Source organism: Crocodylus porosus, unplaced genomic scaffold, assembly GCF_001723895.1.
Source record: "Crocodylus porosus isolate Cpor-Errol unplaced genomic scaffold, CroPor_comp1, whole genome shotgun sequence".
NCBI lineage: Eukaryota > Metazoa > Chordata > Crocodylia > Crocodylidae > Crocodylus > Crocodylus porosus.
Window position 1 is genome coordinate 42,756,635 of NW_017728906.1, and position 24,911 is coordinate 42,781,545.

A 24,911-nucleotide genomic window follows, 5' to 3' on the forward strand; every position below is an offset into this window, starting at 1 on the left:
GGCTAGGAGCTGGAACCAACTTCCTAGGGAAGTGGTGCTGGCTCCTACCCTGGGGATCTTTAAGAAGAGGCTTGATGACTACCTGGCTGGACTCATTTGAGTCCAGTCTTTTTCTCCCACCCAGGCGGGGGGTCGGCCTTGAAGATCTACAAGGTCCCTTCCAACCCGACTTCTATGATTCTATGATTCTATGATAAAAAAGCCTTTGACCTGGTATCCCATGACATCCTCATGGAAAAATAAGGCAACTTCAGCCTCAACTACTCCACAGTTCGATGACTGGTGGTTGATGGAACTGAATCAACATGGCACGTGGTGACAAGTGGCATCCCCTGAGGCTCTGTTCTTGGACCTGTACTCTTTAATATCTTCATAAACAATCTGGACACTGGTGTCACAAGCGGACTGGCTAAGTTTGCTGATGACACCAAACTTTGGGGAAGACTGTCGACACTTGAGGATAGGCTGGTGATCCAGGCTGACCTCAATAGGCTTGCAAGGTGGGCGGATAAAAACCTGATGGCATTCAATACAGAGAAATGCAAGGTGCTCCACCTCAGGGGGGAAAAAAACCTTCTTCACACTTACAGGCTCAGCAATGCTACACTCACTAGCACCATGACTGAAAGAGACTTGGGGGCCATGATTGACCCCAAGATGAGCATGAGCCACCAATGCGATACTGCAGCTGGCAAAGCAAACAAAACTCTGGTTTGCATATACCAATGCATTTCGAGCAAAACCCAGGATGTCATCCTCGTGCTGTACTTGGCCTTGGTGAGGGCACAGCTGGAGTACTGCATCCAATTCTGGGCTCCACAATTTAGGAAGGATGTGGAGAAGCTTGAAACAGTCCAGAGGAGAACCATGTGCATGATCAGAGGGCAAGAGAACAGGTCTTATGAAGAGAGGCTGTGAGTTATGGGACTCTTCAGTCTGGAAAAGCACAGGCTTAGGGAGGACCTGGTGGCTGCCTATAAGTACATAAGGGGTGTGCATCAGGATCTGGGGGAACACCTGTTCACCAGAGCACCAAAGGGGATGACAAGGTCCAACAGTCACAAACTCCTGCAAAACTGTTTGAGGCTGGACATAAGGAAAAACTTCTTTACTGTCTGAGCTGCTGAAGCCTAGAGCAGACTCCCCCTGGAGGTTGTGCAAGCACCTATTCTGAACACTTTTAATAAACATGTGGGTGGCTGTCTTGCTAGGATCCTTTGACCCTAGCTAACTTCCTGCCCCTTGGGTGGGGGGCTGGGCCCAATGATCTTACAAGGTCCCTTCCATCCCTAATGTCTATGAAATCTATGAAAAAAAAATAAAAGGTGAAAAAACTGAAAATGGTTAAATAGGTCATTTTACTGTTTCTGAAAGTAACTTTTTTCAGCTAAATTTACAAGGAGTCTTAGGCACTATTTACACACCAAACTGAGGAAGCGTAGAAAGAGGTTGTAATCACATTGTCTTTCTTATGCCCTATAACCATATAGCAGGACACAAATCCAAGATATGGGAGATCGCTGATTCAGACCATGGAATTAAACCCAAATCTCCCACTTAACAAGAGCGTATCCTAACCCACAGGCAATTGGGTGGGTCTGTTGAGTGGTAGCCTGTTTAAGGTATTTTTATTTTGTATAAAATTAAAAAATATTCAGTGGCAAAAGGACTAGAAGCCAATTACTTCACCACTGAAGAAAGAGCCCTAACCATTAGACTGTAGATTCATTCTCTCACTTTTTTCTCCCCTGCTGCCTTAATGACTGAATAACTTCTGTTGGTGAGATTGAAGGACCTACCTCAAAACAGCCTGAAGGCCAAATGATTCCCTGGGAGATTCCTAGCTTCATAAAAGTAGGTCCAGAAGGGACCTTGTAGATCATCATGTCCAACCCCCTGCCCTGGGCAGGAGAGAACAACCGGGCTCAAATGACCCCAGTCAGGTAGACATCAAGTCTCTTCTTAAAGACCCCCTGGGTAGGAGTCCAGCACAACTTCCCTTGGAAGTTGGTTCCAGATCCTAGCTGCCCTGACTGTGAAGAAGTGTCTTTGGATGTCTAATCTAAACCTCCTCTCCAACAACTTGTGGCCGTTATTCCTTGTTATGCCAGGGGGTGCTAGGGGGAACAAGTCCTCTCCCAAACTCTGCTGGTCCCCCTTAGTGAGTTTATAGATAACCACCAGGTCCCCCCCTCAGCTTTCTGTTGCAAAGGTTCAGGTCCCATAGCCTCTCTTCGTAGGGTCTGCCCTGCTGTCCCCAGATTATGTGGGTGGCCCTCCTCTGGACCATCTCAATGCTGTCCACATCCCTCCTGAAGTGTGGGGCCCAGAACTGAATGCATTACTCCAGCTGTGGCCTGACCAGTGTTGCAAAGAGGGGGAGGACCATCTCCATGGCCCTGCTTGAGATGCATCTGTGGATGCATAACAAGATGCAGTTAGCCCTACTGACCGTGACCTCGCATTGTCGGCCCATGTTCACCTTGGAGTCATTACTCCAAGATCTCTTTCTGCCACTGTGCTATTGAGAAGGGAGTTTCCCAGGTTATAAGTGTGCTGCTGGTTCCTACTGCCCAAGTGCAGCACCCTGTACTTGAAACCCATCCTGTTTTCGTTAGCCCACCCCTATAACCTGTCCAGGTCCTACTGTAATCTGTCCTTCCCTACTAGCATACCCGCTTCACCCTAAATCTTGGTATCATCAGCAAATTTAAATAGGCTGCTTTTCACCCCATCGTCCAAGTCACTGATAAAGAAATTGAACAGTGCGGGCCCAAGGACTGAGCCCTGGGGGACTCCACTGCCCACTTCCCTCCAAGTCGAAAAAGACGCGTCCACCACTACCCTCTGACTACGACCCTTCAGCCAATTTGCAATCCATCTGACTATGTAGGCATCAATGCCACAGTCACCTAGTTTTTTAATGAGAATGGGGTGGGAGACAGTGTCAAAGGCCTTGCTGAATTTCAGAAAGACTACATCCACCACACACAGATGTGCTCCTTGATCATCTTCTCAGAGTTTCCTTAAGACTGAACTAAGACTAATGGGCCTATAGTTACCTGGGTCCTCCCTCTTCCCTTTTTTAAAGATGGGGACCATACTGGCCTTCTTCCAGTCATCTGGCACCTGGCCAGAGCACCATGAGTGCTCGTAAAGCTGTGCCAGGTGCCCCACAATAACCCTGGCCAGTTCCCTCAACACCTTTGAGGTGGAAGACCTAAGCTTTCCTCTGAGACAGTAGAACAGGAAGGGATTTAAACCCAGATCTTCCTGATCCCAGATAAGCCTTCCACCCACTGAATTATAGAGTATGAGGAAGAGGGCCACCACTTAAGATAACAGTTTTTCTTTGTTTTTAAAAATCTCTGAAAACAAAACACTTCATTTCAGAACAAATTACACTCTTTTCACTTGACCTGAACCATTTTTTAGTGGTTAAAAAGCCTGAAAAACAGGCTTATAGCAGATTTAATAAAAATAATCTATATGCAGTTTTCCCACTGGGGTGATAATAAGACAGGAATGGGAAATACACCATATATTACAGATAATAGTCACATTGCTTGATGCATTTCTGAAAAAGCGTTGGTTATGAAGAAGAGGGTGTGGTTCAGGAACCTAAATTCCATAAAGCAGATTTAGCCTTATCACTATTTAGCTGTAGCCCCAAGATGTACAGTATTAGGACATGGCGTATGTCTACATCATGAACCTTGCATGTCCATTGAAGGGTATTCCTGGGCAGGCTCTGTCTGCCTGGTCCCATGCGTACATGCCAAACCAGAAAATGCAGCATTGAAGACATTCTAGGGCCATCCCTCTGTCTGTACTCTCAAGACCTTAGTTTCTGGTATCCTTGAGAGCAGTCACACATGTTGCACCTGGAAGAGCTTCACTGCTAGGTTTCAGATTTGGTGTGGCTGAGTAAGGCGTACTCAAATCATCCCTTCCAACTGAACACACCCTTGAAGGTCCAGAGATAAATCTTGCTTGCTGCATGTTCAGTGTCAACAGAACAATCCCATGACCCCTGCCCATCATATTTTAGGATGTTAGATATCATTTTTATTTTAAATACCATCTTAGCACAAAGCTTAATCAGAAACTTTAAAGAACTAAAGACTCTGAGGTTTATAGTGCCGCTTAGACATCCCCACATTCTTTTTCAGTACCTTGAGAAACCTAAGTGTTTACATGTAGCATTTCCATAGGCTTCTTTCCAGTCATCGGAGCAGACAGTCCTCCAGAAACCAGTAGTGAATACCTGAAGCACTGCATTCCTCCCACTCAGCCTGACTGGGAAATTCAGAAGAAGAAAAGCACCCATAAATAGTTAATAAAAACCACTGAGAATTCACCATTTACAAAACTGTATGAGCACTTTGCTACAGGTCTTGTATCTCTTGTTTCATTCAGTTTTCCTTACTTGGCTCTTTTGAATATTTATTCCTTTGAATCACCTTTTCCCCACCTCTTTCACTACCTAATAATGGATCAGAGGGCTGCAACTCTATTAGTGCAGTTTGATTAGTGCAGTACTTGGCATGTTCCCGCCTAAGGGGACACAGGTTAGGAAAGTCTTTGCTGGAATTCCAGCTGTAATACAGAGATTACTTGCCTGACATTAAGAAGTCTGAACAAGCTTATGCTAGTTGAAACCAGTGGGAGATGTAACACTGGAGAAGTCGTTTACCTAACATTAGCACTGGAGGTCTCAGCTACTTTCAATTGGTGCTGCACTAGCAGCATGGCATAGTCAGGGGGATGTAGGGTTTGACACACCCAATCAGCATCTCAAGTCTAGTCCTTCAAGGATTCCTCTGCGGATTTTGCACTGTTCGCAGATAGGAGGGATTCAGCAGATGATGAGGGGAAAGGATGATGCAGAACTGAAAGTTGTAATTCACCTTCTAAGGACTTGTTGCACTTCTGGCCATTTCCCATCAAACAGCAGAGCCCCTGTAGGAGCAATGCTTCTGTGGAGGTTGGCCCCTTTATGGCTGCTTAGCAGCAGAGGCAGAGAGGCCCCAGGGATAATGAAGCTTGGGGTTGTTTTGCTTCCTGCTCAGACTTCTATGGGGAAGTCAGATCAAGGGATGCTGATGTAAGATACAATATCTTCCATGTTTCACCCACTCCTATCCCCAGCCCTGCCCTATGCTCAGGGAAGCTCTCTGGGCACAGAGCCATAGGTGAGGTGCGGGGACAGGGTTCACATGGGAAACAGAGCAGAGCAGAGAAATACTTCATCACATTTTTTAGGTCAGGGGAGAGATCCACATGTGGAGCAGGGCAGGACCCTCTAGCTCCCAAACATTCAGATTAATCTGTCCTGCTGAAGCAACTCTTGCTGCTGAAAAATGTTCAGGACAAAACTTTTCTTAAACTGTTTGAACAGCTCAGAGTTTGAGATCATTAGCAAACTAAACATCAGGGACAGGATAGAAATGTAAAAGTATGTCTTTTAGAAGATCAACCCTCCTCCTCCTTCCTGCCAAAAAAGTGAGGGGAGGAGAGTCTGAATTTCCCTTCAGTTGTTGAAAGCAGCACAGGAAGGAGCTGGTTCAAATGAGGGTGTTGTGCCAGCAGTTGCTAAGAGAACAGACTTGGAAATCAGAGTGCACATTACACCCTGGAGACATCAAGGTCTATTTTGCTGAGCTCTCCCTGTTTGGCTCCAATCAACCTCCCTTTGACCCTTGGGATGACACCATGCATATCCATGCCCACAAAACAGTGTAGCCTGACTAATTAAGTAGTAGTCACATAGTACCATGAATGTACAGACTCTTCTATATAAATGGTAATGCAATGATAATAAATTGATATCCAAAGAGCATCTAGATTTTTATTATGGAAATGCTTATCAAAGGCAAATGCTAATCAAATATCACTAGCCATATTAATCTATGATCCAGATTGTTCTATGAACAAATGTAAATTAGTTCACTGGCAAGATTTTACATCTAAAGCTATGTCTTGAACTTTTCATCAATCTCTCTCTTGTCTTCTTGGAGCCTTTATAGCTATAATCTTGCCATAACATACCAAATCTAGCCTACATTTTGCTATAACATACCCAATACTTTGTGCAAAGATGCGATAGAAGAAATCATAACAAAATACAAATTACCACATCTGTACTCGTCCTCTCCATCTTTACAGTTATAGACACCATCACACCTGGCTGAGGGCTGGATACACTTAAAAGATGATCCACATCGAAACTTCCCAATGCAGTTGTACTGGACTGGTTAAACACACCAATATGAACACAATGGGATATTAATGTAGGGGGGTCTTTAAAGTGTTTCCACATAATTTAATTATATAGCCACATTTCTGACATGCTAATGCAAAGACAACCCCTGTATTTTAGGAATGTGTGAAATACAATCTGGAGGTTGTTACATAATGCGGTTAGGCTTATCCATTAGTAATGACACCCACAGTGAAGCAGCATTGCTGTCTGTTTTGGCTGTTTTGCAGCTTCTCTAAGCTTCAGTTTATATTTTACTCTAGGGAGTAAATGGGTCTAGATGACTGAATCTTCCTCAGCAACCAAAGGAGAACCTCCTAAATCAGTGGTTCTGAATCTTTTTCAGTCGATGTACCCTTTCATCTCAGAGTGAGACTTCATGTACCCCCTTTCAATGGGAAATTAATTTTTAGGCCCTTCAACCTGCGTTAGACAACGTACGAAATATATATCTCACGTACCCCCTGATGAGGCTTCACGTACCTCCTGGGGGTACTTGTACCCCTGGTTCAGAACCACTGTCCTAAATGCTGCAGTGCAGGGTTGTTTCTTGAGCTGTATATCTCAACCTTGTAACTCTGTTTAATTTGGGGCCATACAAGTGCTGCTGTAGCATCAACAGACTGTGCTTATGGAAGTGTGCCAGTGGCCTTTCTGTTGCCACTGGGGTAGATCCAGGGCTGGTACAGAAGCATTGTGCTTCCACTATTGCCACCACTGTCCCCAGGTGATCCTGGTGCAGAGGGAGCCCCAGAGCAGTCCCTGCCTTACTTCGGCTACAAGCTGCAGCTGCGCAGGGTGCCAGACTTGGCAAGGAACAGGGCACACAGGTTCCTGCCTCCAGCCCCTGCTCCCTACCTGTTCCCGCCACAGCATCCCCCACTAGCCTGGAGCAGGCACTCAAAGGAGGAACTTGTGCGCTGCTGTTACTGCCCCTGGCTGACACAGGCAGGGAGCTGCTCCTCCCCACACTACAAGGAGTGGCTACCTGGGGAGCCTAACTCAGGTGGGGCCAGCAGCAATGGTGTGTGCAGGTTCTTCCTTCCAGCACCAGCTCCCATCCAGTGAAGGCTACAGGGGAAAGCGGAGGCAGGGAGCAGGCGCTGGAAGGAGGAACCCCTGTAGCTGCTCCCCACAGCCCCAGGCTGGATCAGGGCAGGAGCAACTCTTGGCCCTCCTCCCACCCCCAGAAAAGCTAGAGACAGCAGCAGGAGCAGTGTCAGTGGAGGGCAGTGGAAAGATTAGAGGCTTAGTCCTCCCTTTAATGTGATTGCTTAACTCCTCACTGTCCACCACTAACCCATGGGCTCCAGCCACACATCACCCCCATCCCCCTATGGCCTGAGGGATGGTGTTCTGCAACTTTAGTAAATCCTGGATCAGCTTATGGTTACCACTAAGCTCATTCTGTCAATCCCCCACTCCCCTCTCCTAGTACCTCTTGTTTGTATGGGGACAGAGACAGCCCATTTGAGTACTTGAACATACAAATATTATTTGTTAGTATGGATAGGAGAGAAAAGGGCAAAAATATGACATTTAGCGTCTGACGCCACCTCCAGTCTCTCTCTCTCTCTTTAGTATGTAGGGTACTTATATGTATTATGAATGGGTGTCATATGGAATCACTGTGGATTGTGTTTTTAAAATGGCATGTCTTCAGTTACAGAATTTGTCTTGAAGATCCTTTCCTGTTTCAAGTTCCCCAGTCTGATATGTGTGTACTATGGCAATGATCTGTCTCCTTGGTGCCAGATCTATTTTATTCATACAGGTAAATACAATTTAAAGTCATCACACCAACCGAATTTTTTACTTCAGTAAATGAACCATGGTGGCAGCTTAATTCCATCCTCAGCAAAAGGTTCATGAAAAATTAAGTGTTTGAATAGTTAATTGAGAACCTAATAAATAACTAATTGTACTCACCACCCAGGCCAATGGCAACTGCTAGAGTTACTACAAGTAATAAAACAAGGATATATGGAAGAAACCTTAATGGGACTAAAAGATGGCACTTTGAAGTTGATTGGATATCTCCTAGAAACCAAAGAGAAAAATCAGAAACAGAAGCTTCCACAAACTAAAGCTTGGATTTTCAGTGGAAAATATTTCTTGAAAGTTAAAACAGACAGAAGCAGTGACTGGTGTATTCATTTTATAATATGGTCTGATGCATGGATTACACCGTACAAGGAACCGAGAGCATTCAGAACCATGCAAGTGGTGGTTAGGCCTGGTGGCCCAATTCCAAAGCTGGCTGGAATTGAAGGAAAGAGGCTCTTTGCCTTTAAGGGATTTGCATCTGACAGTTTGGCCAAGCTCAAATCAGCTCAAACCTTGTGTTCTAAACCTTATTGCTTTCCTGGAATATAAAAGTAGGTGCTTAAAACATCTCTCTCTGACTCTGAAGGACTGGACTGTAAGAACAGAAAATCCCCAATTTTAGAAGAGTTTACAAAACTCAGATGGACTAATAAAATAAGCTGATTGAAAGCGAGCAAAGTTTTAACCACTTTTGTTGTTTTTTAAGGTCTTCTGACTTTTTATGGCACCAGTGTAGTGCTTCTGATACTTACTCGGTGCCACCATTTCTGGTGGCAACAGTGGGCGCATCTACACAAAATGCTTTACTGTGCAGCAGACTAATTTGTTATGCAATAAAGCATCACCGTCTACCTACGTGCAGCAATTAGGGCACAGTAAACTAATTTACTGTGCTGCCAGATTGTCCCGTCAGATACAAGTGGTATCCAGCAGTGCAGTAAATTACTGCACTTAAATGCACATGTAGACAATGACATTGAGATTAGTTTTCTCCTCAGATTGAGCTGGAGTATATTCAGTTGCCTTAGTTGTATGTGTAGATGTACTCAGTATGAACTGCAGTCAGAAAAATTAAAAGCCTAGGAAGCTGGATGTGAGGGAGCTCTACTAGTTACAGTTAGGAAGGAAAACCATCTGTAGAAAATGCAGCATGCATTTGATCCTTAACATTTTGGTGACACTCTTCAAGAAACTAACTCGTTCAGAAAGGCATAAGCTTTTGTAGGATACGCCTACTTTCTCAGATGCTGTGAAACTGAATCCAGACTGACATGACTCTCAATTTCTTTGAAAGTGAGATTAATCCTGTGCAATGTAACCAAATTATGCAGTTTGCTACACACAACGCATTCTGCTACATTTGTATTTGCCTAAAAGCTAGGATTACCAGGCATGAAAGGATTCATATAAAACACTGAAAGCAGTGTCATAACTGGAGAAGGAAGGAAATAGTCCATTCTATATATAAACCTGTTAGAATAATCCAGTCTTGCATAAATGTTACACAGTTGCCCAGGCACAAAATGTCATCACCCACTCATATGCTGAAAAAGTTGGTGATATTTTTCTCACTTGTTTCCAAAATAGGCTCACCTCAAATGAATGGGTAAGTACAGGTTTGCAAGGAAGAAGAAATGTATAAGCTCTAAACATCAAAAGGGGTAAGGAATGTGCAGATTCCCTACCTTCTTCCTCTGCACTAGGGTCTACTTTTGCTTGTGGTATGCTGAAGAATTTTTTGCAAGGAAAACAAAGTTCAGCTGCTGACAATTCATCTTCTGTAACAGACATAACTTCAAGATTTCCAGTGTTGGGATTTGTCACCTGTTCCTGCATCAACAAAGAACAACGGCATTTTTAAAACACATTGCTCATGCCAGCGTTACAAACCCCAATGCCTTTTTACTAATATTTTCTGTTGAAGCTTTCCATCTTTGCCAGCCTTCTGAATGAATAGCCCTTATAAAAAGGCATATAAAAACTGGAACTCTTGGTTCCAAACTGATACCTTTTATTAGATCAACTGGGAAATAGCAAGAAATTGTCCTTTTCTGCAAGCTTTCAGTATCCAAGGCCTTTGATGTGTAGATCAGGTAGAATTTTCTACACATCGGATCTAAATAAAATAAAATCTACACATCAACAAGCTACTCAGCACAGCTCACAAAGACACTCTCATGGACCCAGAGGGACAGCCTTCCATCTTCAGCTCCCTCTGTGCAAAAATGAAGTTTATTTCCTACCTATGGGAAGTTTTTACCACCTTGTACCATCTGTACTTTTCCCAGAGCCTGACAAAGGAACTTGGATCCTGAAAGCTTGCAGAAAAGGACAGTTTTCTTGCGATTTCCCAGTTGGTCTAATAAAAGGTATCATTTTGGAACCAAGAGTTCTAGTTCTTTGTATGTCTTCTTGTCTCATGGCTACCAAGTATAGACCTTACAAAATGAACCCATGGGTACTTTCAAGGCTTCCCTGTTTCCCTGTTTAACTTCAGCCTGTAAAATGGCAAGAACCTCATGTATATGTCTATGAGCACCCCACGATTGCCATTGATTTCAGTAAGAGTAAAAACATAAAGCAGCAGTTCCCAAACTGTAATATGTGCATGCATACCTCTGGGGAATACACAAGACATCTTTGGGGGGTATGCAGGAGAAATTGTGTAATGGCAGATTTAATTTTCATTATAATCTTGGCATTCAAAGGGTTAAAATATAAAGGGTATATTTATACGCATGCAGCTGGTAAATCAGGAAGTGTGTACCCATTAAGAAAAAGTTTGGGAACCTTTGACATAAAGCAACTTGTAAAGTTGCACTTTAATCAGAAAATTACCAAAGCAAAAAGTTTCTTGTGTGTCTATAACCACAGCAATTTACAGTAATTTATTCACCAAACCAAGATGTTCTCCTTTAAATGTCAAAGAATTTTCCACAAGACGCTTTTTAATTGTTAGCACATAAAAGAAAGTATGTTATATGAGAAACTGCTGAGCCTGCTCCGATCTGCACCATTAAACTTTATTCAGAAGCATCTCTGCCTGTTCTGTGCACACTACCAACTGGAATCCAAATTGCTAAGACATTATTCTGAGTAAATAACATTCACATTTAAAATTAGCACGTGGGTATTTGACACATATTTTCTGCTTCTGGTTTTGAACACAGTGAGTTATGCAGTGGGATCTAGTTTTCCATTAACTCATGCTTCTGTAACTTGGGAGTCAGTACTTTGCAGACAATGGAACTAGCAGATTATAAAACCACCAATGATATTTGTGTGGTTGGGCTCAAATTAATAGTTCATCCCTGACAACAGTTTTAGGCAACATATTTTTATTTTCACCTTTTAGCAAATATTTATAAAAATGGCACAGTTTTCATTCCTTCATTTTATCACATTCATGCTAACGAATTATTTCCAGAGTTGGGGGGGGGTGTCTTTTTTTTTTAATAGTTTTATATAAACTTGCTGCTTTTAGGGCAGAAATAAGAAAAGAGAGTATTGTACTACAAATAGTTTCCAAATACACAGAAAACAATAAATGGCGCATATGATGTTGCTCTGGAAATAAATCAGCCTTTGGATCTACGATCTTCCATGGAGAAATGTTAGAAAATTATTTCAAGAGCTTTGCCTTCTTTTGTGATTTTACTTACCTCTTCCTGAGAAGTCATGGTTAAAAGCAAAAATATTTTCTCTTTTCATTGTAAAAGTAAACCAAATGGAAATCCAGCTGTTGCTAAGGCAGTCTGCTCTGGAAATGTTTTTATTGAGCCATCCCAAACTGCCAGCTCAATCGTTTGTAGCAAATGACATTATTACTGTACACCGTGTAATTCAACCTGTTCACAGGTATCGGATAGCCTAGGATGATGGCATGGCTACGGAGAGCGGAAAGGTAAAAAAGTCAGCAACCCTTTTAATTAGTATAATAGGGTAAGGTAATATTGTGGTATTTGCAAACTCATGATGCCCTCACTGAGGAACCTCTGCAAAGGTAAAGTCACAGGTGTGCTTGCTTGTTCCTTTTTTTATAGGTAGAGAAGCTGGAAAAAAATATCTGCCAGCATTTGTGGGCTCAGGTGAACACGCTGCAGGGCAGGCCCCATAAAGCTAATTAGTTTTGAAAATTAGGCTCTTTGCCTGGTTACACTGCTCTTTAGAAACTGGGTTGTGCTTACTATAGCCACCAGTTATATGGCAAGGATACACTCGCAAAAGAGACCCACACTTTAACTAGGGGAGGATTTCCACCATCGTAATTCTAAAAATCATGCATATCCATCAGTGAGGCAATACAGTATTACCTACTTTACATTAAGGAGCTTGAGGAGCAGCTGGAATGAGAGTGTGTGTTCAGGACAAGACTATAGCCGTGATCTTGTTTAGATCCATTAAGGGGGTAGAAAGGGATGAAGGAAGCAAAAGATCCATGCTGGTATGTGCAAGTGATTTGAAAAAAAAGTTTAAAAGAAACTAAGACAGCAATAAGAGCTGTTACAGAGAAAATGCTAAGCTTTGAGAGAAGAGTAGTGGAATTTACCAGCAATGAGAGAATTTCCAGTGTTTCAAAGGAGTCTTCTTTGGACCTCTTGACTGTGCAAAACAAATTCAAATGCCACAAGAGCAGGATGTTGGACCGTATTTCTGTTATTTCGTGCTCCTTGTCACATCATGGTTGTGACAAGAATACCCCTTCCTACCATGTTTTTGGCACTTTTGCTTTGAACCTCACTGAAATAAGGATATATAGAGTCATTGGAAAAAAAGATGAATAAAGAAATAAAAACAAATTTATTTTGGAATATTTTGGATGGCCAAACATGTTCACTTTGGCCCCAGCTTGAGCCAGGGATCAAAGAAGTGCTTATTTTGTCTGAAGCCGTTTGTTTCCCAACGGTGGTGTCTAATACTCCAGTCTTTTCCTCATGGCACTGGGAGAGGTTATGGTCCTCAGTGGCAGCCTGTTTGGTTTTGGGAGACCTGGGCTCCCCACTATGTCTGAGAAGAAGTGGTTAGAAAGCTGGTCACAGCTCTCTGATTCACTGCCTCCACAAACTTAAGTTAAAGCTTCCCTAATAGGGAGGGAATTTATGTCATAGACATAAGGCCCCTTAGACGTCAATAGGCTCAGGTATATTTGTGCTCAGCCATGTCCCTTTCTGTCCATTAACAACCCCATTTCCCTCCCACATCCTCATAGTGTTCAATCATGCCTCCCCTTACAGCAAGAATGCAACAGTACAGGCCACAGAGAGAGTCAGTGAAGATTTCCCTCTAACATCGGGAGTTCAAGGCAGACCTCTAGCCATGTTAAGTTCACTGTATGCTGGATATACTAGAGAATCTGGCACTCTGAATGATCTAGTATGTCATTCTAATGACATTATTTAATCATATCACAATGAGAATAGCAGAGATGGTGGAATGAGAAATCTCCTTGAGCTACCTCTGTGTGCTTCAAAACTGGTCTCCGGAGGCCACTTCTGGCAGAGAATATACATTTCATCCTGCACAGTAATTCTGTTCCTGGTGGTTTTGCTGAGGATGCCTCACAAGGGTGCTGGCTGTGATAGTAATTTTGCAGATGCAGAATTTGGGTGGGCACGCACAATTTTGCAGATACGGGAATCTGTCCACAAAGATCCAGACTCAGAGAACCAGCTGATTTTGTGCAACACACTAAATAACCATCCCTTGTTAGCAATCACACTCACAAAGTCTTTGACCATCTGGAGTGGATTTAAAGTGAAGTTCTGAAGGAGGGATGTTGAGGCCCTTGCTACTAGCAAACTTGTAATGACTGCATGCTATGCTGTGGTCTGTACGTGTGCTGTTAGTTATGTTCTGCTACAATCTGCAGCAGAATATACGTCTTGCTTTTTAACAACCACCTAAAATAAAAATCTAAAGAGTAACATGCTACAAAACAGGATATCAGCTTTTGTCAGAAAGATCACAAGGGTTTTGAGGTTTCTCATCGTAGCTACCTCCATCTCCTTTTTCTCTTTCTCTTTCTCCCTCTCTCTCTTTCTCTCTCTGTCCTACCCCCTCCTAAATTCTGACTGCACTGAACATATATTCACAGGAAGAGTAGAAGAGATGGCGGTGGCTGAAGCACAGCTGTATGCAAAAGTTGCAAACAAAGTAAAAAATAGAGGCACCTGCTCTATCGTGGAACATCTCTTATCCATGGGATTCCCTGTACATACCGTGTGAGTTATATGTTTAAGCTACCTTGATTATATTAAAAGCAGGTTCTTGTGAAAATTTGAACATGGATAGCTTGTGTTTTTCACAGAGAGAAAAGGCACGCTTGCCAATAGGTGTTTATGGACTGGGTTTGTTTCTTTGGGCTTCTGCAACAGTATAAAGGTATTGATTTTATCCTCAAGAGAATCCAATTTTGTATGTTTAATACAGTATCCCTAAACTATTTGCTTTTTGGGTGGAGAGATTTTAAGACATGCTAAACATTTTACATACATTGTGCTCTCTCATAGAGTCACTTCAAAGTAACTGCTTGTGTTCATCACTTTTTGTAATGCAGTTAAAGCTGAAGGTACTTTTTTTCCTATCTTGAGTATGAGGACCTGGCAAAGACTTCTTACCATGTAAAAACTAGAGACTATACTTTTCAAAAGACTAAGCCCTCTTACTTAATAATACCTCTGTAAGCCTATTCTATAATTTTTTAAAATTCCTTCTTAATTTAGGTTGAAGTTTAAAAAACAAACAGAAGAGGGGTGAAAGATAATGCATGTGCTTTACCCCAAAGCTGAGGGGTAGAATGGCATGAAGCACAAATGTGCTTGTTGTAACATTAACACATGGGAGATAAAGACTAGGGCCATCAGTAGAGTATAAGGAGAAATCAAGTCAATGGTGACTGGTGGAAAAAGGTAAGATACTGTGAAGTTCAGCCATGAAGTCCTAAAAGTGAATAGAGTAGCTTCTGCTTGATGTCATGGTGAAAGGAGAACCAGTGGAAGAATAGAAAGAGAGGGTATATCTGCACTGCACTTACAAAAGTGACATTAGTGTAGTGTAGAGATACTCAACCTAGCTTTAAACTAGCTAGTTTAGGTACAGTATATTGGGTAGCAGTCTACCCAGAACAGCACGGAGCTCAGTGTGGGTTGCCAAAGTCTGCTGGTACACTAGTATTTAAGCAACTGCAGGGTAGACATTGTCAAATGAGCCCGGAAACTGCTGCGTGCAGCAGGATTTTGAATGATTTGAATGAGGCAGAATTACATTTGTTCAGTCCAGAGGAAAAAATGGCCATAGGGAAGGCATGAGATAAGGAAAGCTTGAATGTGAGGTGTTAGTAAGATGGAGATGTTAGTAAGAAAAAAAATGAGCAGGATTTAGACACATGCTGAATGTAAGGCTTCTGAGATGGGGCTGAGTTGAAGATGGTGCACAGGTTGGAGACCTGAGTTGCAGGAAGGAATGATGGGATCAATGTCCACAGTGAAATGGGAGAAGCTTGAAGGGAAAGATTCTGAGGTTATGTTGTAGCCATATTGAGCACTCATGAATAAAGAGGCCCGATCTCTCATGCATTGGAAACATTTAATTGTTTTATTTTTCATTTTTTACAAACTCATATATAATTTCCCACTTGTAGAAGAGAAGATAGAAAGAAGGCAAAAATCAGGCAAATACTAGTTATGTTGTTTTAAGGCACTGCTGGAAGGTGCTCAGATACCAGACCCTTGCTGCAAGTATAATAATTGGAATGAAATAGAATTAAATGATACAAAAAATATTGACTTCATGAAAACTTAGATGCTGCAAAAGAAACAGGAGTCAATGTCTGCTTCCCCCGTCTTTCCAAGGAATCTGCAGGTCACTTCTAGGAGCTCAAATACACAAATTCCATTTCCAAACTGGTCGTGAAAACTCAGCTCTTGGTCTCAAAAGCTTCTGCGTATGTAGGACCATGCCAGGCTGTTTAGAGCAGCTCTGTTACAAATTGAGTTGGTACCAGGGAGGAGTAGTTATATGTTAGAAAGAATTCAGAATGCAACTTCTGATCTGGATCTGGGTTTGCTGCTGAACCTATGGCTCAAATCTAACTCTTTAATAGGTTGAATTCAAACACTAAGTCCGACTGGGAAATTTTGGATCTGGATTTCTAAATCCCACAGGTAAGCACATTTTGATCTAAGGTTTTGATTTGGCCCTCTGTAGTAATAGGGGTTTGGTCCTGAGGTTTATATTTGGGCCTTTCTCTAATAATACACTTGCCTTATGTGTGGAGCAAACATATTTATACAGTGTGTATGCATTTTGACAACACATTCCTAAGTAAACCTGTACACTAAGCCTTTGTATCAAGGAAGAGCTTCCAGAATACAAAGGATGTTTATTTGACTTGCAGCTATTCTTTTCTCATGGCAAATCTCCACTTTTTTTCTCCTAGGCAAAAAGCTTTGGCTGCTACTGGACGAAAGACAATAGAAGATGCTACAAAATGGTAAGTGTTGTTATTTAACTTGTTTCCCACACTGAATTTGGATTTAGTAGACATCATGGTAAAACTAAACTAAACCTCAGCTCATCTGTATTCTACTTTATGGAAAAAGGGATATTAGCTTTGTCTGATCAGGTCCCTCCTGAGCATAAGGATATTTGTACACCATGCAGTGTAAAGCAAGATCAGTTTTTGCTTCTGAGAAATGGGTTCTTTGTTTCCAAACCACGAGATAACTTGAGTATAGCGAACCCACTTTCCCAGACACAAGCAAGCTTTACTATCACGGAACTGAATGATGACTGCAGATTTTAGAGGAAATTGTTAATCGTCTGTCCATGAGGAAAGGACAGAAAATGACAGAAAAAGGATGTTGAAGATCCAAAAGATTGCCATTGTAAAGGAATTCTGAAGATTTGGGGTTAAAAGGAATTTACTGGAAAGGAAAACAGGCCCAGATGAGACACGGCCGTAAAAGTCAAGTGGAACTGTCAAGACTCTGCGGTACAAAATGAGAACTGGGGCAGGCATGACCATAGGTAATGCCAGTTGTTACTTGTGGGTCATCGAAGTTTTTTCTCCACTGAGCAAACGAAGCTGAGACAGCACAAGCAGTGACTCTTATCAGATCTTATGCTCCAGGAGACGGTTGGAGAGTTTTGGAATAGGGTGCATGTATGAGTAAAGCATACAAATGTGTGCCACTGTGTTCACTTCCAACTTTTTGAATGATGGTTGAGTATTACATTACTTTGCCCCAGTCCAACAGCTGCACAACAGAACAAGCTTTGTCAGAAATTATATTGCCCTGTGATTCAGAAAGATCTGAAGGAGACAACAAACCAACTCACAGACCAAAATGCCTGCTATAACCAACTGAAACATGACTTACAAATCCCAGTTGATACATTTGCTGTTTCTGTTGTGTTGGGATGTTTTAGCGTGCTGTTGTATAAAACTGCCGGTTGTTTTTATGGGATTTTTTGTTGTCTTTTTTAACAATACTCCCTCCACTTTGTTTTCAGATTTTGGTTGGTGATTCTTTCCACTGTTTTTCTTTCTTTCATTCTTTCCCTCTGCCCCTTTTTCAAAAAAGTAGAAAGCAAACAAAATCCACCCAAACAATTTATTTGGAAATAAAACAAAACCCCTTCATTTTTGTTGATTTGATTTCCAAATTTTGAAAGAAGCATGGGCGGATCTGGCATTTTGAAAATAGGGGTGCAGTTGTGTGGTGAATCATCATATATAAAACAACAATTAAAAATAAACTGGAAGCTTTACTAGTGTGCTACAGACCTAGGGCTACATTATTCAGTTTAAGATTGAAGCAAAAACAAATATAACTTCATTGGAATGAGTTAAGAACAATCTGCAGGGCTGTGAAATAGGAGCTTCATTACCAGGAGCTGCTAACAGACTGCAGAATTGCAGAACAAAAGATAGCTTGATGGGTTGAACATCAAGAGCATTAAACAGAAGAGAGGGTTGTGGAATGAAGAATTTAGAAGGGATCAGATAGATTAGGATAAACCATGAAGTCAGTTGATTCCCTCATGCCTGGCTAGAAATATTGTTGCCATTGCCAAGCAGCTGATTTTAAATTTTGGGAGGAGCAGAAATGGAAAGAGGGGTATAAGTGCACCACTGCATGCCCCTTGGATCCACCCCGGAAAGAAACAAATCATTCATTTGAAAGAAAAAGCAAGAAATGTTTACCAGCTCTAGTCTTAACCTATTCTTAATTCATTCTAAGCTTCTGCTCAAGTAACAACCATTTCAGTTTTTATTTTTCTGCCTTTCTTGCACCTGTCTCTGCCAAAGTGAATGAAGACTGTTTGTACATCTGTGGCTTTATTTACGATGTATAATATGCTCTCAATTTTAGGTTGCATTCCCATTGTAATGATCCTTCTCTGGACGATCCAATCCCTCAGGAATATGCTCTTTACTTGTGCCCCTCTGGCCCCCTTCATGACAAATTGCAAGAGTTTTGGAGAGAGAGCAAACGCCAGTGTGCAAAAAACAGAGCTCATGAGATTTTTCCACACATAACTCTTTGTGATTTCTTTACGGTAAGAAAACCTTTAAAAAATGTCTTGAGCACAACAGCTTTGCCACTGTAAAATACAACTAGAAGGGTGAAATCTGGATTTGGTTGAGCAAGGGTTTTCATTTGTACGTGCAGCTGTTTTGCATAAAACTTACTAGTAAAAGTGATGTGAGCAAAATCCACTTATGATTGTTTTGTGCAGGCACATGGGCTCTACCTGTGCATCACTTGCATACACAAATGCAAAATTCATTCTTACAAGGAGTGATCCAATGTACAAAGTTGTGTGTGTACAATTAAGTGTTAACTTTTGGAAGTCTCCCATCCTAGTGTATGCTGGAAAACTGGCTAAACTAACTGCATTTATTGCTCTCTGAATTTACAAATCTCAGTGAAAAATATTTGAATGCTGAATACACCACAGTGTTGAGGCCAATGAAGTGTTAGTTACTAGAAGCAGGGAGAGTAGGAAAGGGAGATTGTCAAGTCTTGTGGGAGTGCAGTGGCTGGACTCTGATGCTCAGGGTCTCTTATTTGAAATTCCATATATGAATAGGTGTATGCAACTGCACACCTAATTCTTGTGTGTAGCTAGCATGACTGTAGCTTTAAATCAGATGCTTGAGCAAGATGCTATATTACCTCTTGTGGCCTTCTAGATATGCAGTTACCAGATTTGCCGAATGACTGTGAAAATAAGGTGTGCAGTTTGCACAGAAGAGCAAACTCTCAAACTTGTATCTTGCATGGGAGCCTCCTCTGTATGAATGCATTTCTCACTTATTTTGGATGATGACTGGAACCTGTTGCTCTCAGTTTTGAAATTTCAGTCCTGAGGAAGTTCCATGTGCTAAAAATATCTATTAAAAAAAGGTTGTTTGCTTTTGTTCTTGCTAGTTCAAGCTTTATTTCAGCATCCATCATAAAGGGCACATTGTGCAGCTTGGTATTGCCAAGGGGGAACATTTTCAAAAGTGGCTGAAGTCCAGATTTATAGTGCTAAACTCCAGTTGAGGTATCCTTTGGTGTATTTAGACCCTCAGGCATATGTCGTTCTGCAGGAGTTGTGGAAAGAGAGCAAGCACCACTGTGCATTAAAAATTGTGCCTTAATGTGTGTGTTGATCTGGGCCCAAATGACTGGAAAGTATAAAGCAGGGGTATCAAAGTCACCCCACCCCAGTGGGCTAGATCCAGACTGCAGAGCTCCTCACGGGCTGTATCTGTATGAGGTGGCAGTGGTGGGGCGAGTGGCAGCAGTGCAGCAAAAAGTGGCAGCCACAGGGGTTAAGGCAGCTATCACTTGCCCCTCACCACTGACACACATCCCCAGGGGGCTCTGTGTCCTGGACTTTGGCTGGGCCTCCTGCCCTGCCCCTGGATCCCAAACCCTCTGGGGCCCCACAGGCCAGAAGACATGGCTCCATAGGTTGGATATGGCCCGCAGCTCTGTGTTGCACACCTTTGTCCAGAAGTAACCCCAAACCAGATTTATAATGTAAGAAGGTTAAAGGTGCAGATTAATGCCTAGTAGGCCATACAAATGTGCTTAAGCAGCACACTTAGGTATGTTTGTAAATTCCTAGCCGCCAATGTCTATACCTTCAGACATCTAAATACTGATAAAAAGCTGGCCCTTATGCACTTCAGAGCCAAAGTCTTATTCCAAACCAGTAAGAGTAAAGTGCTAAGATGCCCAAGTAATTGTTTTTTAATGCAACTTAGGCTCCTAAATCACTTAGGGCAGTTTTTTCAAAAGTATGTATGTTGGGTTATTTTCTGAATCTGAAGGTGGTAAGAGTCTAATTGGCCTTCCTGATCTCTTGTGTATTCTCTACAGAATGAGTGCTATCTCCCCTGTCAGGAATGAATGTGTAGATTTTAAAGGAGGAACTTTAAAGTTTCTGTTAAAAGTTATGTTTATCTGAAGAAGCTTTGGAGACCTTGAAGTGTACCTTTCACTGTTGACAAAGCTGCAAATTAGCACCAGTTTACCTGAGATGTATTGAAGAAAAATGGAGAGTATACTAATGTAGCAACTGGGCAAATACTATATCCATCTTACTTTCATGCTATAGGATGCTGCTAAAGTTATAAAAAAGAGAGGAACAAGAAGTGTACAGCTGTGGTAGTGTTTGACCATTAATGACATCTATAGACAATCCATATTTTATTTATTAATTTGTAATGAATTTACTGCTCTTGAAATATGCCATGATCAGTCTGGATTAAGCAAAGAAAGGATGAATAAGCAGGGGCATCTGCAAGTTTTCATACAATGCTCTTCAGGTGTTTATGATGGAAACATTTCAGCAATTAGAATGTAATTTACACTGCATGAACACATGAACAGTACTCATCCATCCTGCTATGATGCCAGCAAGTGTCGTTTAATAATTATGATGGTGGTGTTGTGGTTTGAACATATGCCTGCTAGAAAAGGGACTGTACTGTCTGATTTTTTTATAACGTCCATGCATAATTGCCAGATGGTTAGATCTTTTGGTCACTTCCTACCTGAACTGGATATTATCAGGTAGTTTACAAGTGAAGGGGATATTCCATAATATCTCTATATTATACTCTGTACCGGAAGTATTCTATTATAATAGCAAAATATTGCATTGCTTGGCCTCTCTTGCATTGTTGCAGTGACTCTCAGAGAAGCCAAACCAGTGACTGTGGATGATATTAATGATTTGTAATGCATATGTCAATATGTTTTCTTTTTTAGTGTGAAGATCAGAAAGTGGAATTCTTATATGAAGCCCTGAAGAAAGTTGGTGATAGGTTTTTAAATACCTTTCCACCAGTCCCTTCCCTATCACTACATTCATCTACCAGCTACCTTGGGTTTTTTGTCAGTGATAGCCATGCAAATATCATGAAAGAATTTGCTGTGGCTTTTGCTAGCGAGGCTTCTGCCTTAGCAGGTATGATCAACATTAGGTAGAAACTGAGCAGACTGTAGAACAAAAACAGTTTTATTCACCGATTTTCTTGATATAGCCTAATTATTTAGAGAGGGAAGAGCCAAGGACTCTGAGGGGGATGATAGGTATTTTACTGTGCAGCTGTGGGATGTGTTTAGAGATTACAATGAAGGACAACATAGAAAGCCTTAGTAATTCTTATATCTTAATTGTGCTGAAATAGTCTCCAGGGACATTTTTATGCATGCTGTGGAACATGGAACCAGGCACTTTAATTAGCGTGCTGCACTAATTAAAAACACTCATGCGTCACGTGTATGAGCGGCATTGTGCATTCCTGTGCTGAAAAAAGGGCAGTGGGCCACTTTGAACTAAAGCTCATCAAACATGTTTTATTTCAAAATGCCCCACTACTTTTTTTTCAGTGTGAAGATGCATGAGGACACTCAGGGGTGACATGTAGGGGGTACACGAGCACCCCTTGGGCATGGCAGTGCACTCCCTACAAAAAGGTGCCATCAACAGTCACCACTTACCACCTGCCCTCCACCCCCCCCACCGCTGACACCTCCGGCAGCGTCTGTGGGTCGTCACCAACCCATGCCTCTCCGTCTGTGGAAGCTCCTGCTTACCGCCATCACCACTGTGCTCCCACCATTGCCGTGCCCCCCCAGCTGCCAGGGGCACGCAACATTCATGGGAACGCTGATACACATGATGCAGAAGGCTGCCAGAGCACATCAATTTTTGTGCTCCAGGAGACTTGATTAATCAAGTCTGCACTGACCACTGGATTTCCAGTGCCTCAGAGTTGGCTCCGCATATGTGTGTAGGAGCTCCAGTCATGAACCAAGACACTACTTTGCTACATGGTGTGTACACATAAAACAAAAGGAGGGTCCCTGCCCCAGGAAGCATACAGGCTACCTACATGGCAGAAGATGGTGCACGCATACAGAGAGATGACAGAATTCAATGAAATAAGGAGAACAGTGGTGGGCAGCATGTTAGGCAGTGGTCTCAACACATCAATAGCTTAGCCTTTGTAATAGTTAGTAAAGAGAACAACAAGGCCCAATGCAAAAAGAAACAAGCAATTCTATCAGAATAGCTTCCTGTCATAGAGGTTTCCTTACCACTCATTTCATCAGCATACGGATGATCTGCACACAGATGCTGTGTATCTATCTCCCTTTAAGCCACAAATGTTGATCCTGGCCTCCTTTTCTGCCCCTTGAGTTTGCATGGGTAGTTGTCAACCTAGGGCTGCACTAGCCAGAACTACTTCTGCTTGGGTGAGGAAGGAAGTTGGGCTGGAGATTCCTTCACCACATTTCCCTCTTACTGTTAATGCACTAAGGTAGTAAAAGGTTTTCAAGGGGAGGCTGAATAAGTGTTTGACGGCAGTGATTTAGGGATAGCTTTCTTGCATGTCTGCCTGGATTTGGATAACATGTTCCTCAAAGCTGCTTCCAACCCTGTGTTTCTGTGGTTCTATGACATTCACCTGGGGGTGGAACATGTAAGTTCCAGTCTCTGCTCCAGCAAATGTTTATTCATTTATTGATGCAAAGGGGAACACCATCAAAAGGCAACTGAGAACATCCTGGTTTTGTATCCATATAGCACTCCCTTGGGCGTGGGCTCAAATCCATTCAGGCAACAAATTTAAATCCAGGCCTCATGCCCCCTAGGTGAGTGCCCTAATTCCAAGGCTATTGGATAAAAGTGGGGAGAGAATAACAGCAGTATCATAAGATCTAAATCCAGGTTTTCTTTTTACATCTTAAAGTATTCAGTTTTGGGTGATCAAAACAACATTTTTCAGTAAATAAACTGTTGGCCAAGAATTCAGTCAGCTCTACCATTATTACATTGTTTCAAATGCGGCATGGAAGTCAATAGTGTACAATTGACTTCTGCTCCATGGTGCTAGAAAGACTAATAATGTTAACATCTGTGAACAGCATAGGTAACCTTCATTTCATTTGGTGACATCATAGCATGATTATTTTATTCCTAGATTGCCATGTGAAGCCTTGTATAAAGCAGCTCCACCTTACTTTGGCTCATAAGTTTTCTCCTCACCATCAGAAGACTTTGGAACAACTGGCTAGATCGATCAACCCAGGAGAGGGTTGCCAGTGGATAGCTACTCTGTACTCTAGGGACATGCGCTTTGTACATTACCAGGTACAGCATTATTTATTCTCCTTTAGCCACATATTTAAAAACACAGATTTGTTTCTTTTTTTTCCATTGAGAAAAAATGTGTCTGTGCAGAATCCGTTGGTTCAGTTTAATGAACAAAGTAAATCCATCCATTGGTTTAATATACAGTACTAGTATACTAGGTGCATCCTCAGACTAAAAAACTTTGTTCAAAATCAGTAAAAGATATCTATGGCGCATTACGTGATGATCTGACATGCAGATCAACAGTATTTAATTCCGTGCTCTAACAAGCAAACCAGATTTTTCTAGAAGAGGAAAATAAGGACACAGGAAATACACAAATAGCATTTGAAAGTGATAGTATTCTTTCATGGAAAATCATTGCTTTCCTGGGCTGGGGTGGTAATCCCAACTGTACCAGTCTGAGAAATATCTGTACCCAGTATAGGGAATGATTCTGTCCTTTATAATTTTCTTATTAAAGGAGCCGTGATTAAAACTGGACACATTTTTCATTTTTAATAGATTTTTAAAAATGTTCATGTTTATTTTTCAGCCATTTTCAAACATATCATATTCCAATACAGTATATTGTGCTATTCAGGATCTTATAGCAGGATTTCATGGACAACGTGGGAGAACTGAAAACTGTTGTGGGAAATGTACCATAAAATATTTTATGTAGTTACTAATCTATAGTTGTTGTATGTAACTCTTTTATGAAGACCAAATGTACTGGACATACATTTTATGTATATATTGAACCTACAATATTACATTCTATCTCTGCTAAAGAAAAGTGTCATCCAAAAATAAGTTACTGTATAAAAAAGGCATTGATTTTTCAGTGTACAGTGCACAGATCTTCTCTGAAATTCCCAATAATTTATACTAGAGTCCTGGAAGTGACATATTTTTTTATTCCCCTTCAGACCTTGCGAGCAGTTTTCCAATACAAGCCTCAGAACATTGATGAACTAATGCTGAACGCTGGGGATTTGATATTCGTTGACCGAACACAGCAGTCTGATGTTAGTGAAGGCTGGGTGATCGGTACCTCACACCGAACTGGCTGCAGGGGATTTCTTCCTGAAAATTACACAGAGAGAGCCAATGAATCAGACACATGGGTTAAACACAGGTTAGTGAAACTCCTCTCCATAACTGCCACAGG

At 41.8% G+C, this 24,911-nt stretch overlaps 3 protein-coding genes across 4 annotated transcripts in view; 1 reads left to right on the forward strand and 2 right to left on the reverse strand.

Moving 5' to 3' along the window:
• TMPRSS3 (transmembrane protease, serine 3) overlaps window positions 1-11,769 on the reverse strand; it is a 36,175-nt gene extending 24,406 nt beyond the window's left edge. Inside the window, exons 1-5 of the mRNA XM_019557114.1 lie at window positions 11,752-11,769; window positions 9,775-9,919; window positions 8,192-8,302; window positions 6,137-6,253; window positions 4,176-4,299 (exon numbers count right to left, since the gene is read on the reverse strand). Coding sequence (XP_019412659.1) covers window positions 4,176-4,299; window positions 6,137-6,253; window positions 8,192-8,302; window positions 9,775-9,919; window positions 11,752-11,769 — 515 coding nt within the window. The remainder of the gene's footprint in view (window positions 1-4,175; window positions 4,300-6,136; window positions 6,254-8,191; window positions 8,303-9,774; window positions 9,920-11,751) is intronic.
• Window positions 11,770-14,148: 2,379 nt separating this feature from the next.
• Window positions 14,149-24,911, forward strand: part of UBASH3A (ubiquitin associated and SH3 domain containing A) — a 36,209-nt gene continuing 25,446 nt past the window's right edge. Inside the window, exons 1-6 of the mRNA XM_019528989.1 lie at window positions 14,149-14,310; window positions 16,527-16,580; window positions 18,466-18,652; window positions 21,364-21,562; window positions 23,586-23,755; window positions 24,670-24,878. Of these exons, the coding sequence (XP_019384534.1) occupies window positions 14,198-14,310; window positions 16,527-16,580; window positions 18,466-18,652; window positions 21,364-21,562; window positions 23,586-23,755; window positions 24,670-24,878 (932 nt within the window). The 5' untranslated portion in view covers window positions 14,149-14,197. The remainder of the gene's footprint in view (window positions 14,311-16,526; window positions 16,581-18,465; window positions 18,653-21,363; window positions 21,563-23,585; window positions 23,756-24,669; window positions 24,879-24,911) is intronic.
• Window positions 24,640-24,911, reverse strand: part of RSPH1 (radial spoke head 1 homolog) — a 60,874-nt gene continuing 60,602 nt past the window's right edge. The window contains exon 12 of one of the 2 annotated variants that reach the window (XR_002099733.1): window positions 24,640-24,826. The gene's annotated coding sequence lies outside the window, so the exon portion shown is untranslated. The remainder of the gene's footprint in view (window positions 24,827-24,911) is intronic. The other variant, XM_019528987.1, reaches the window with a different exon arrangement.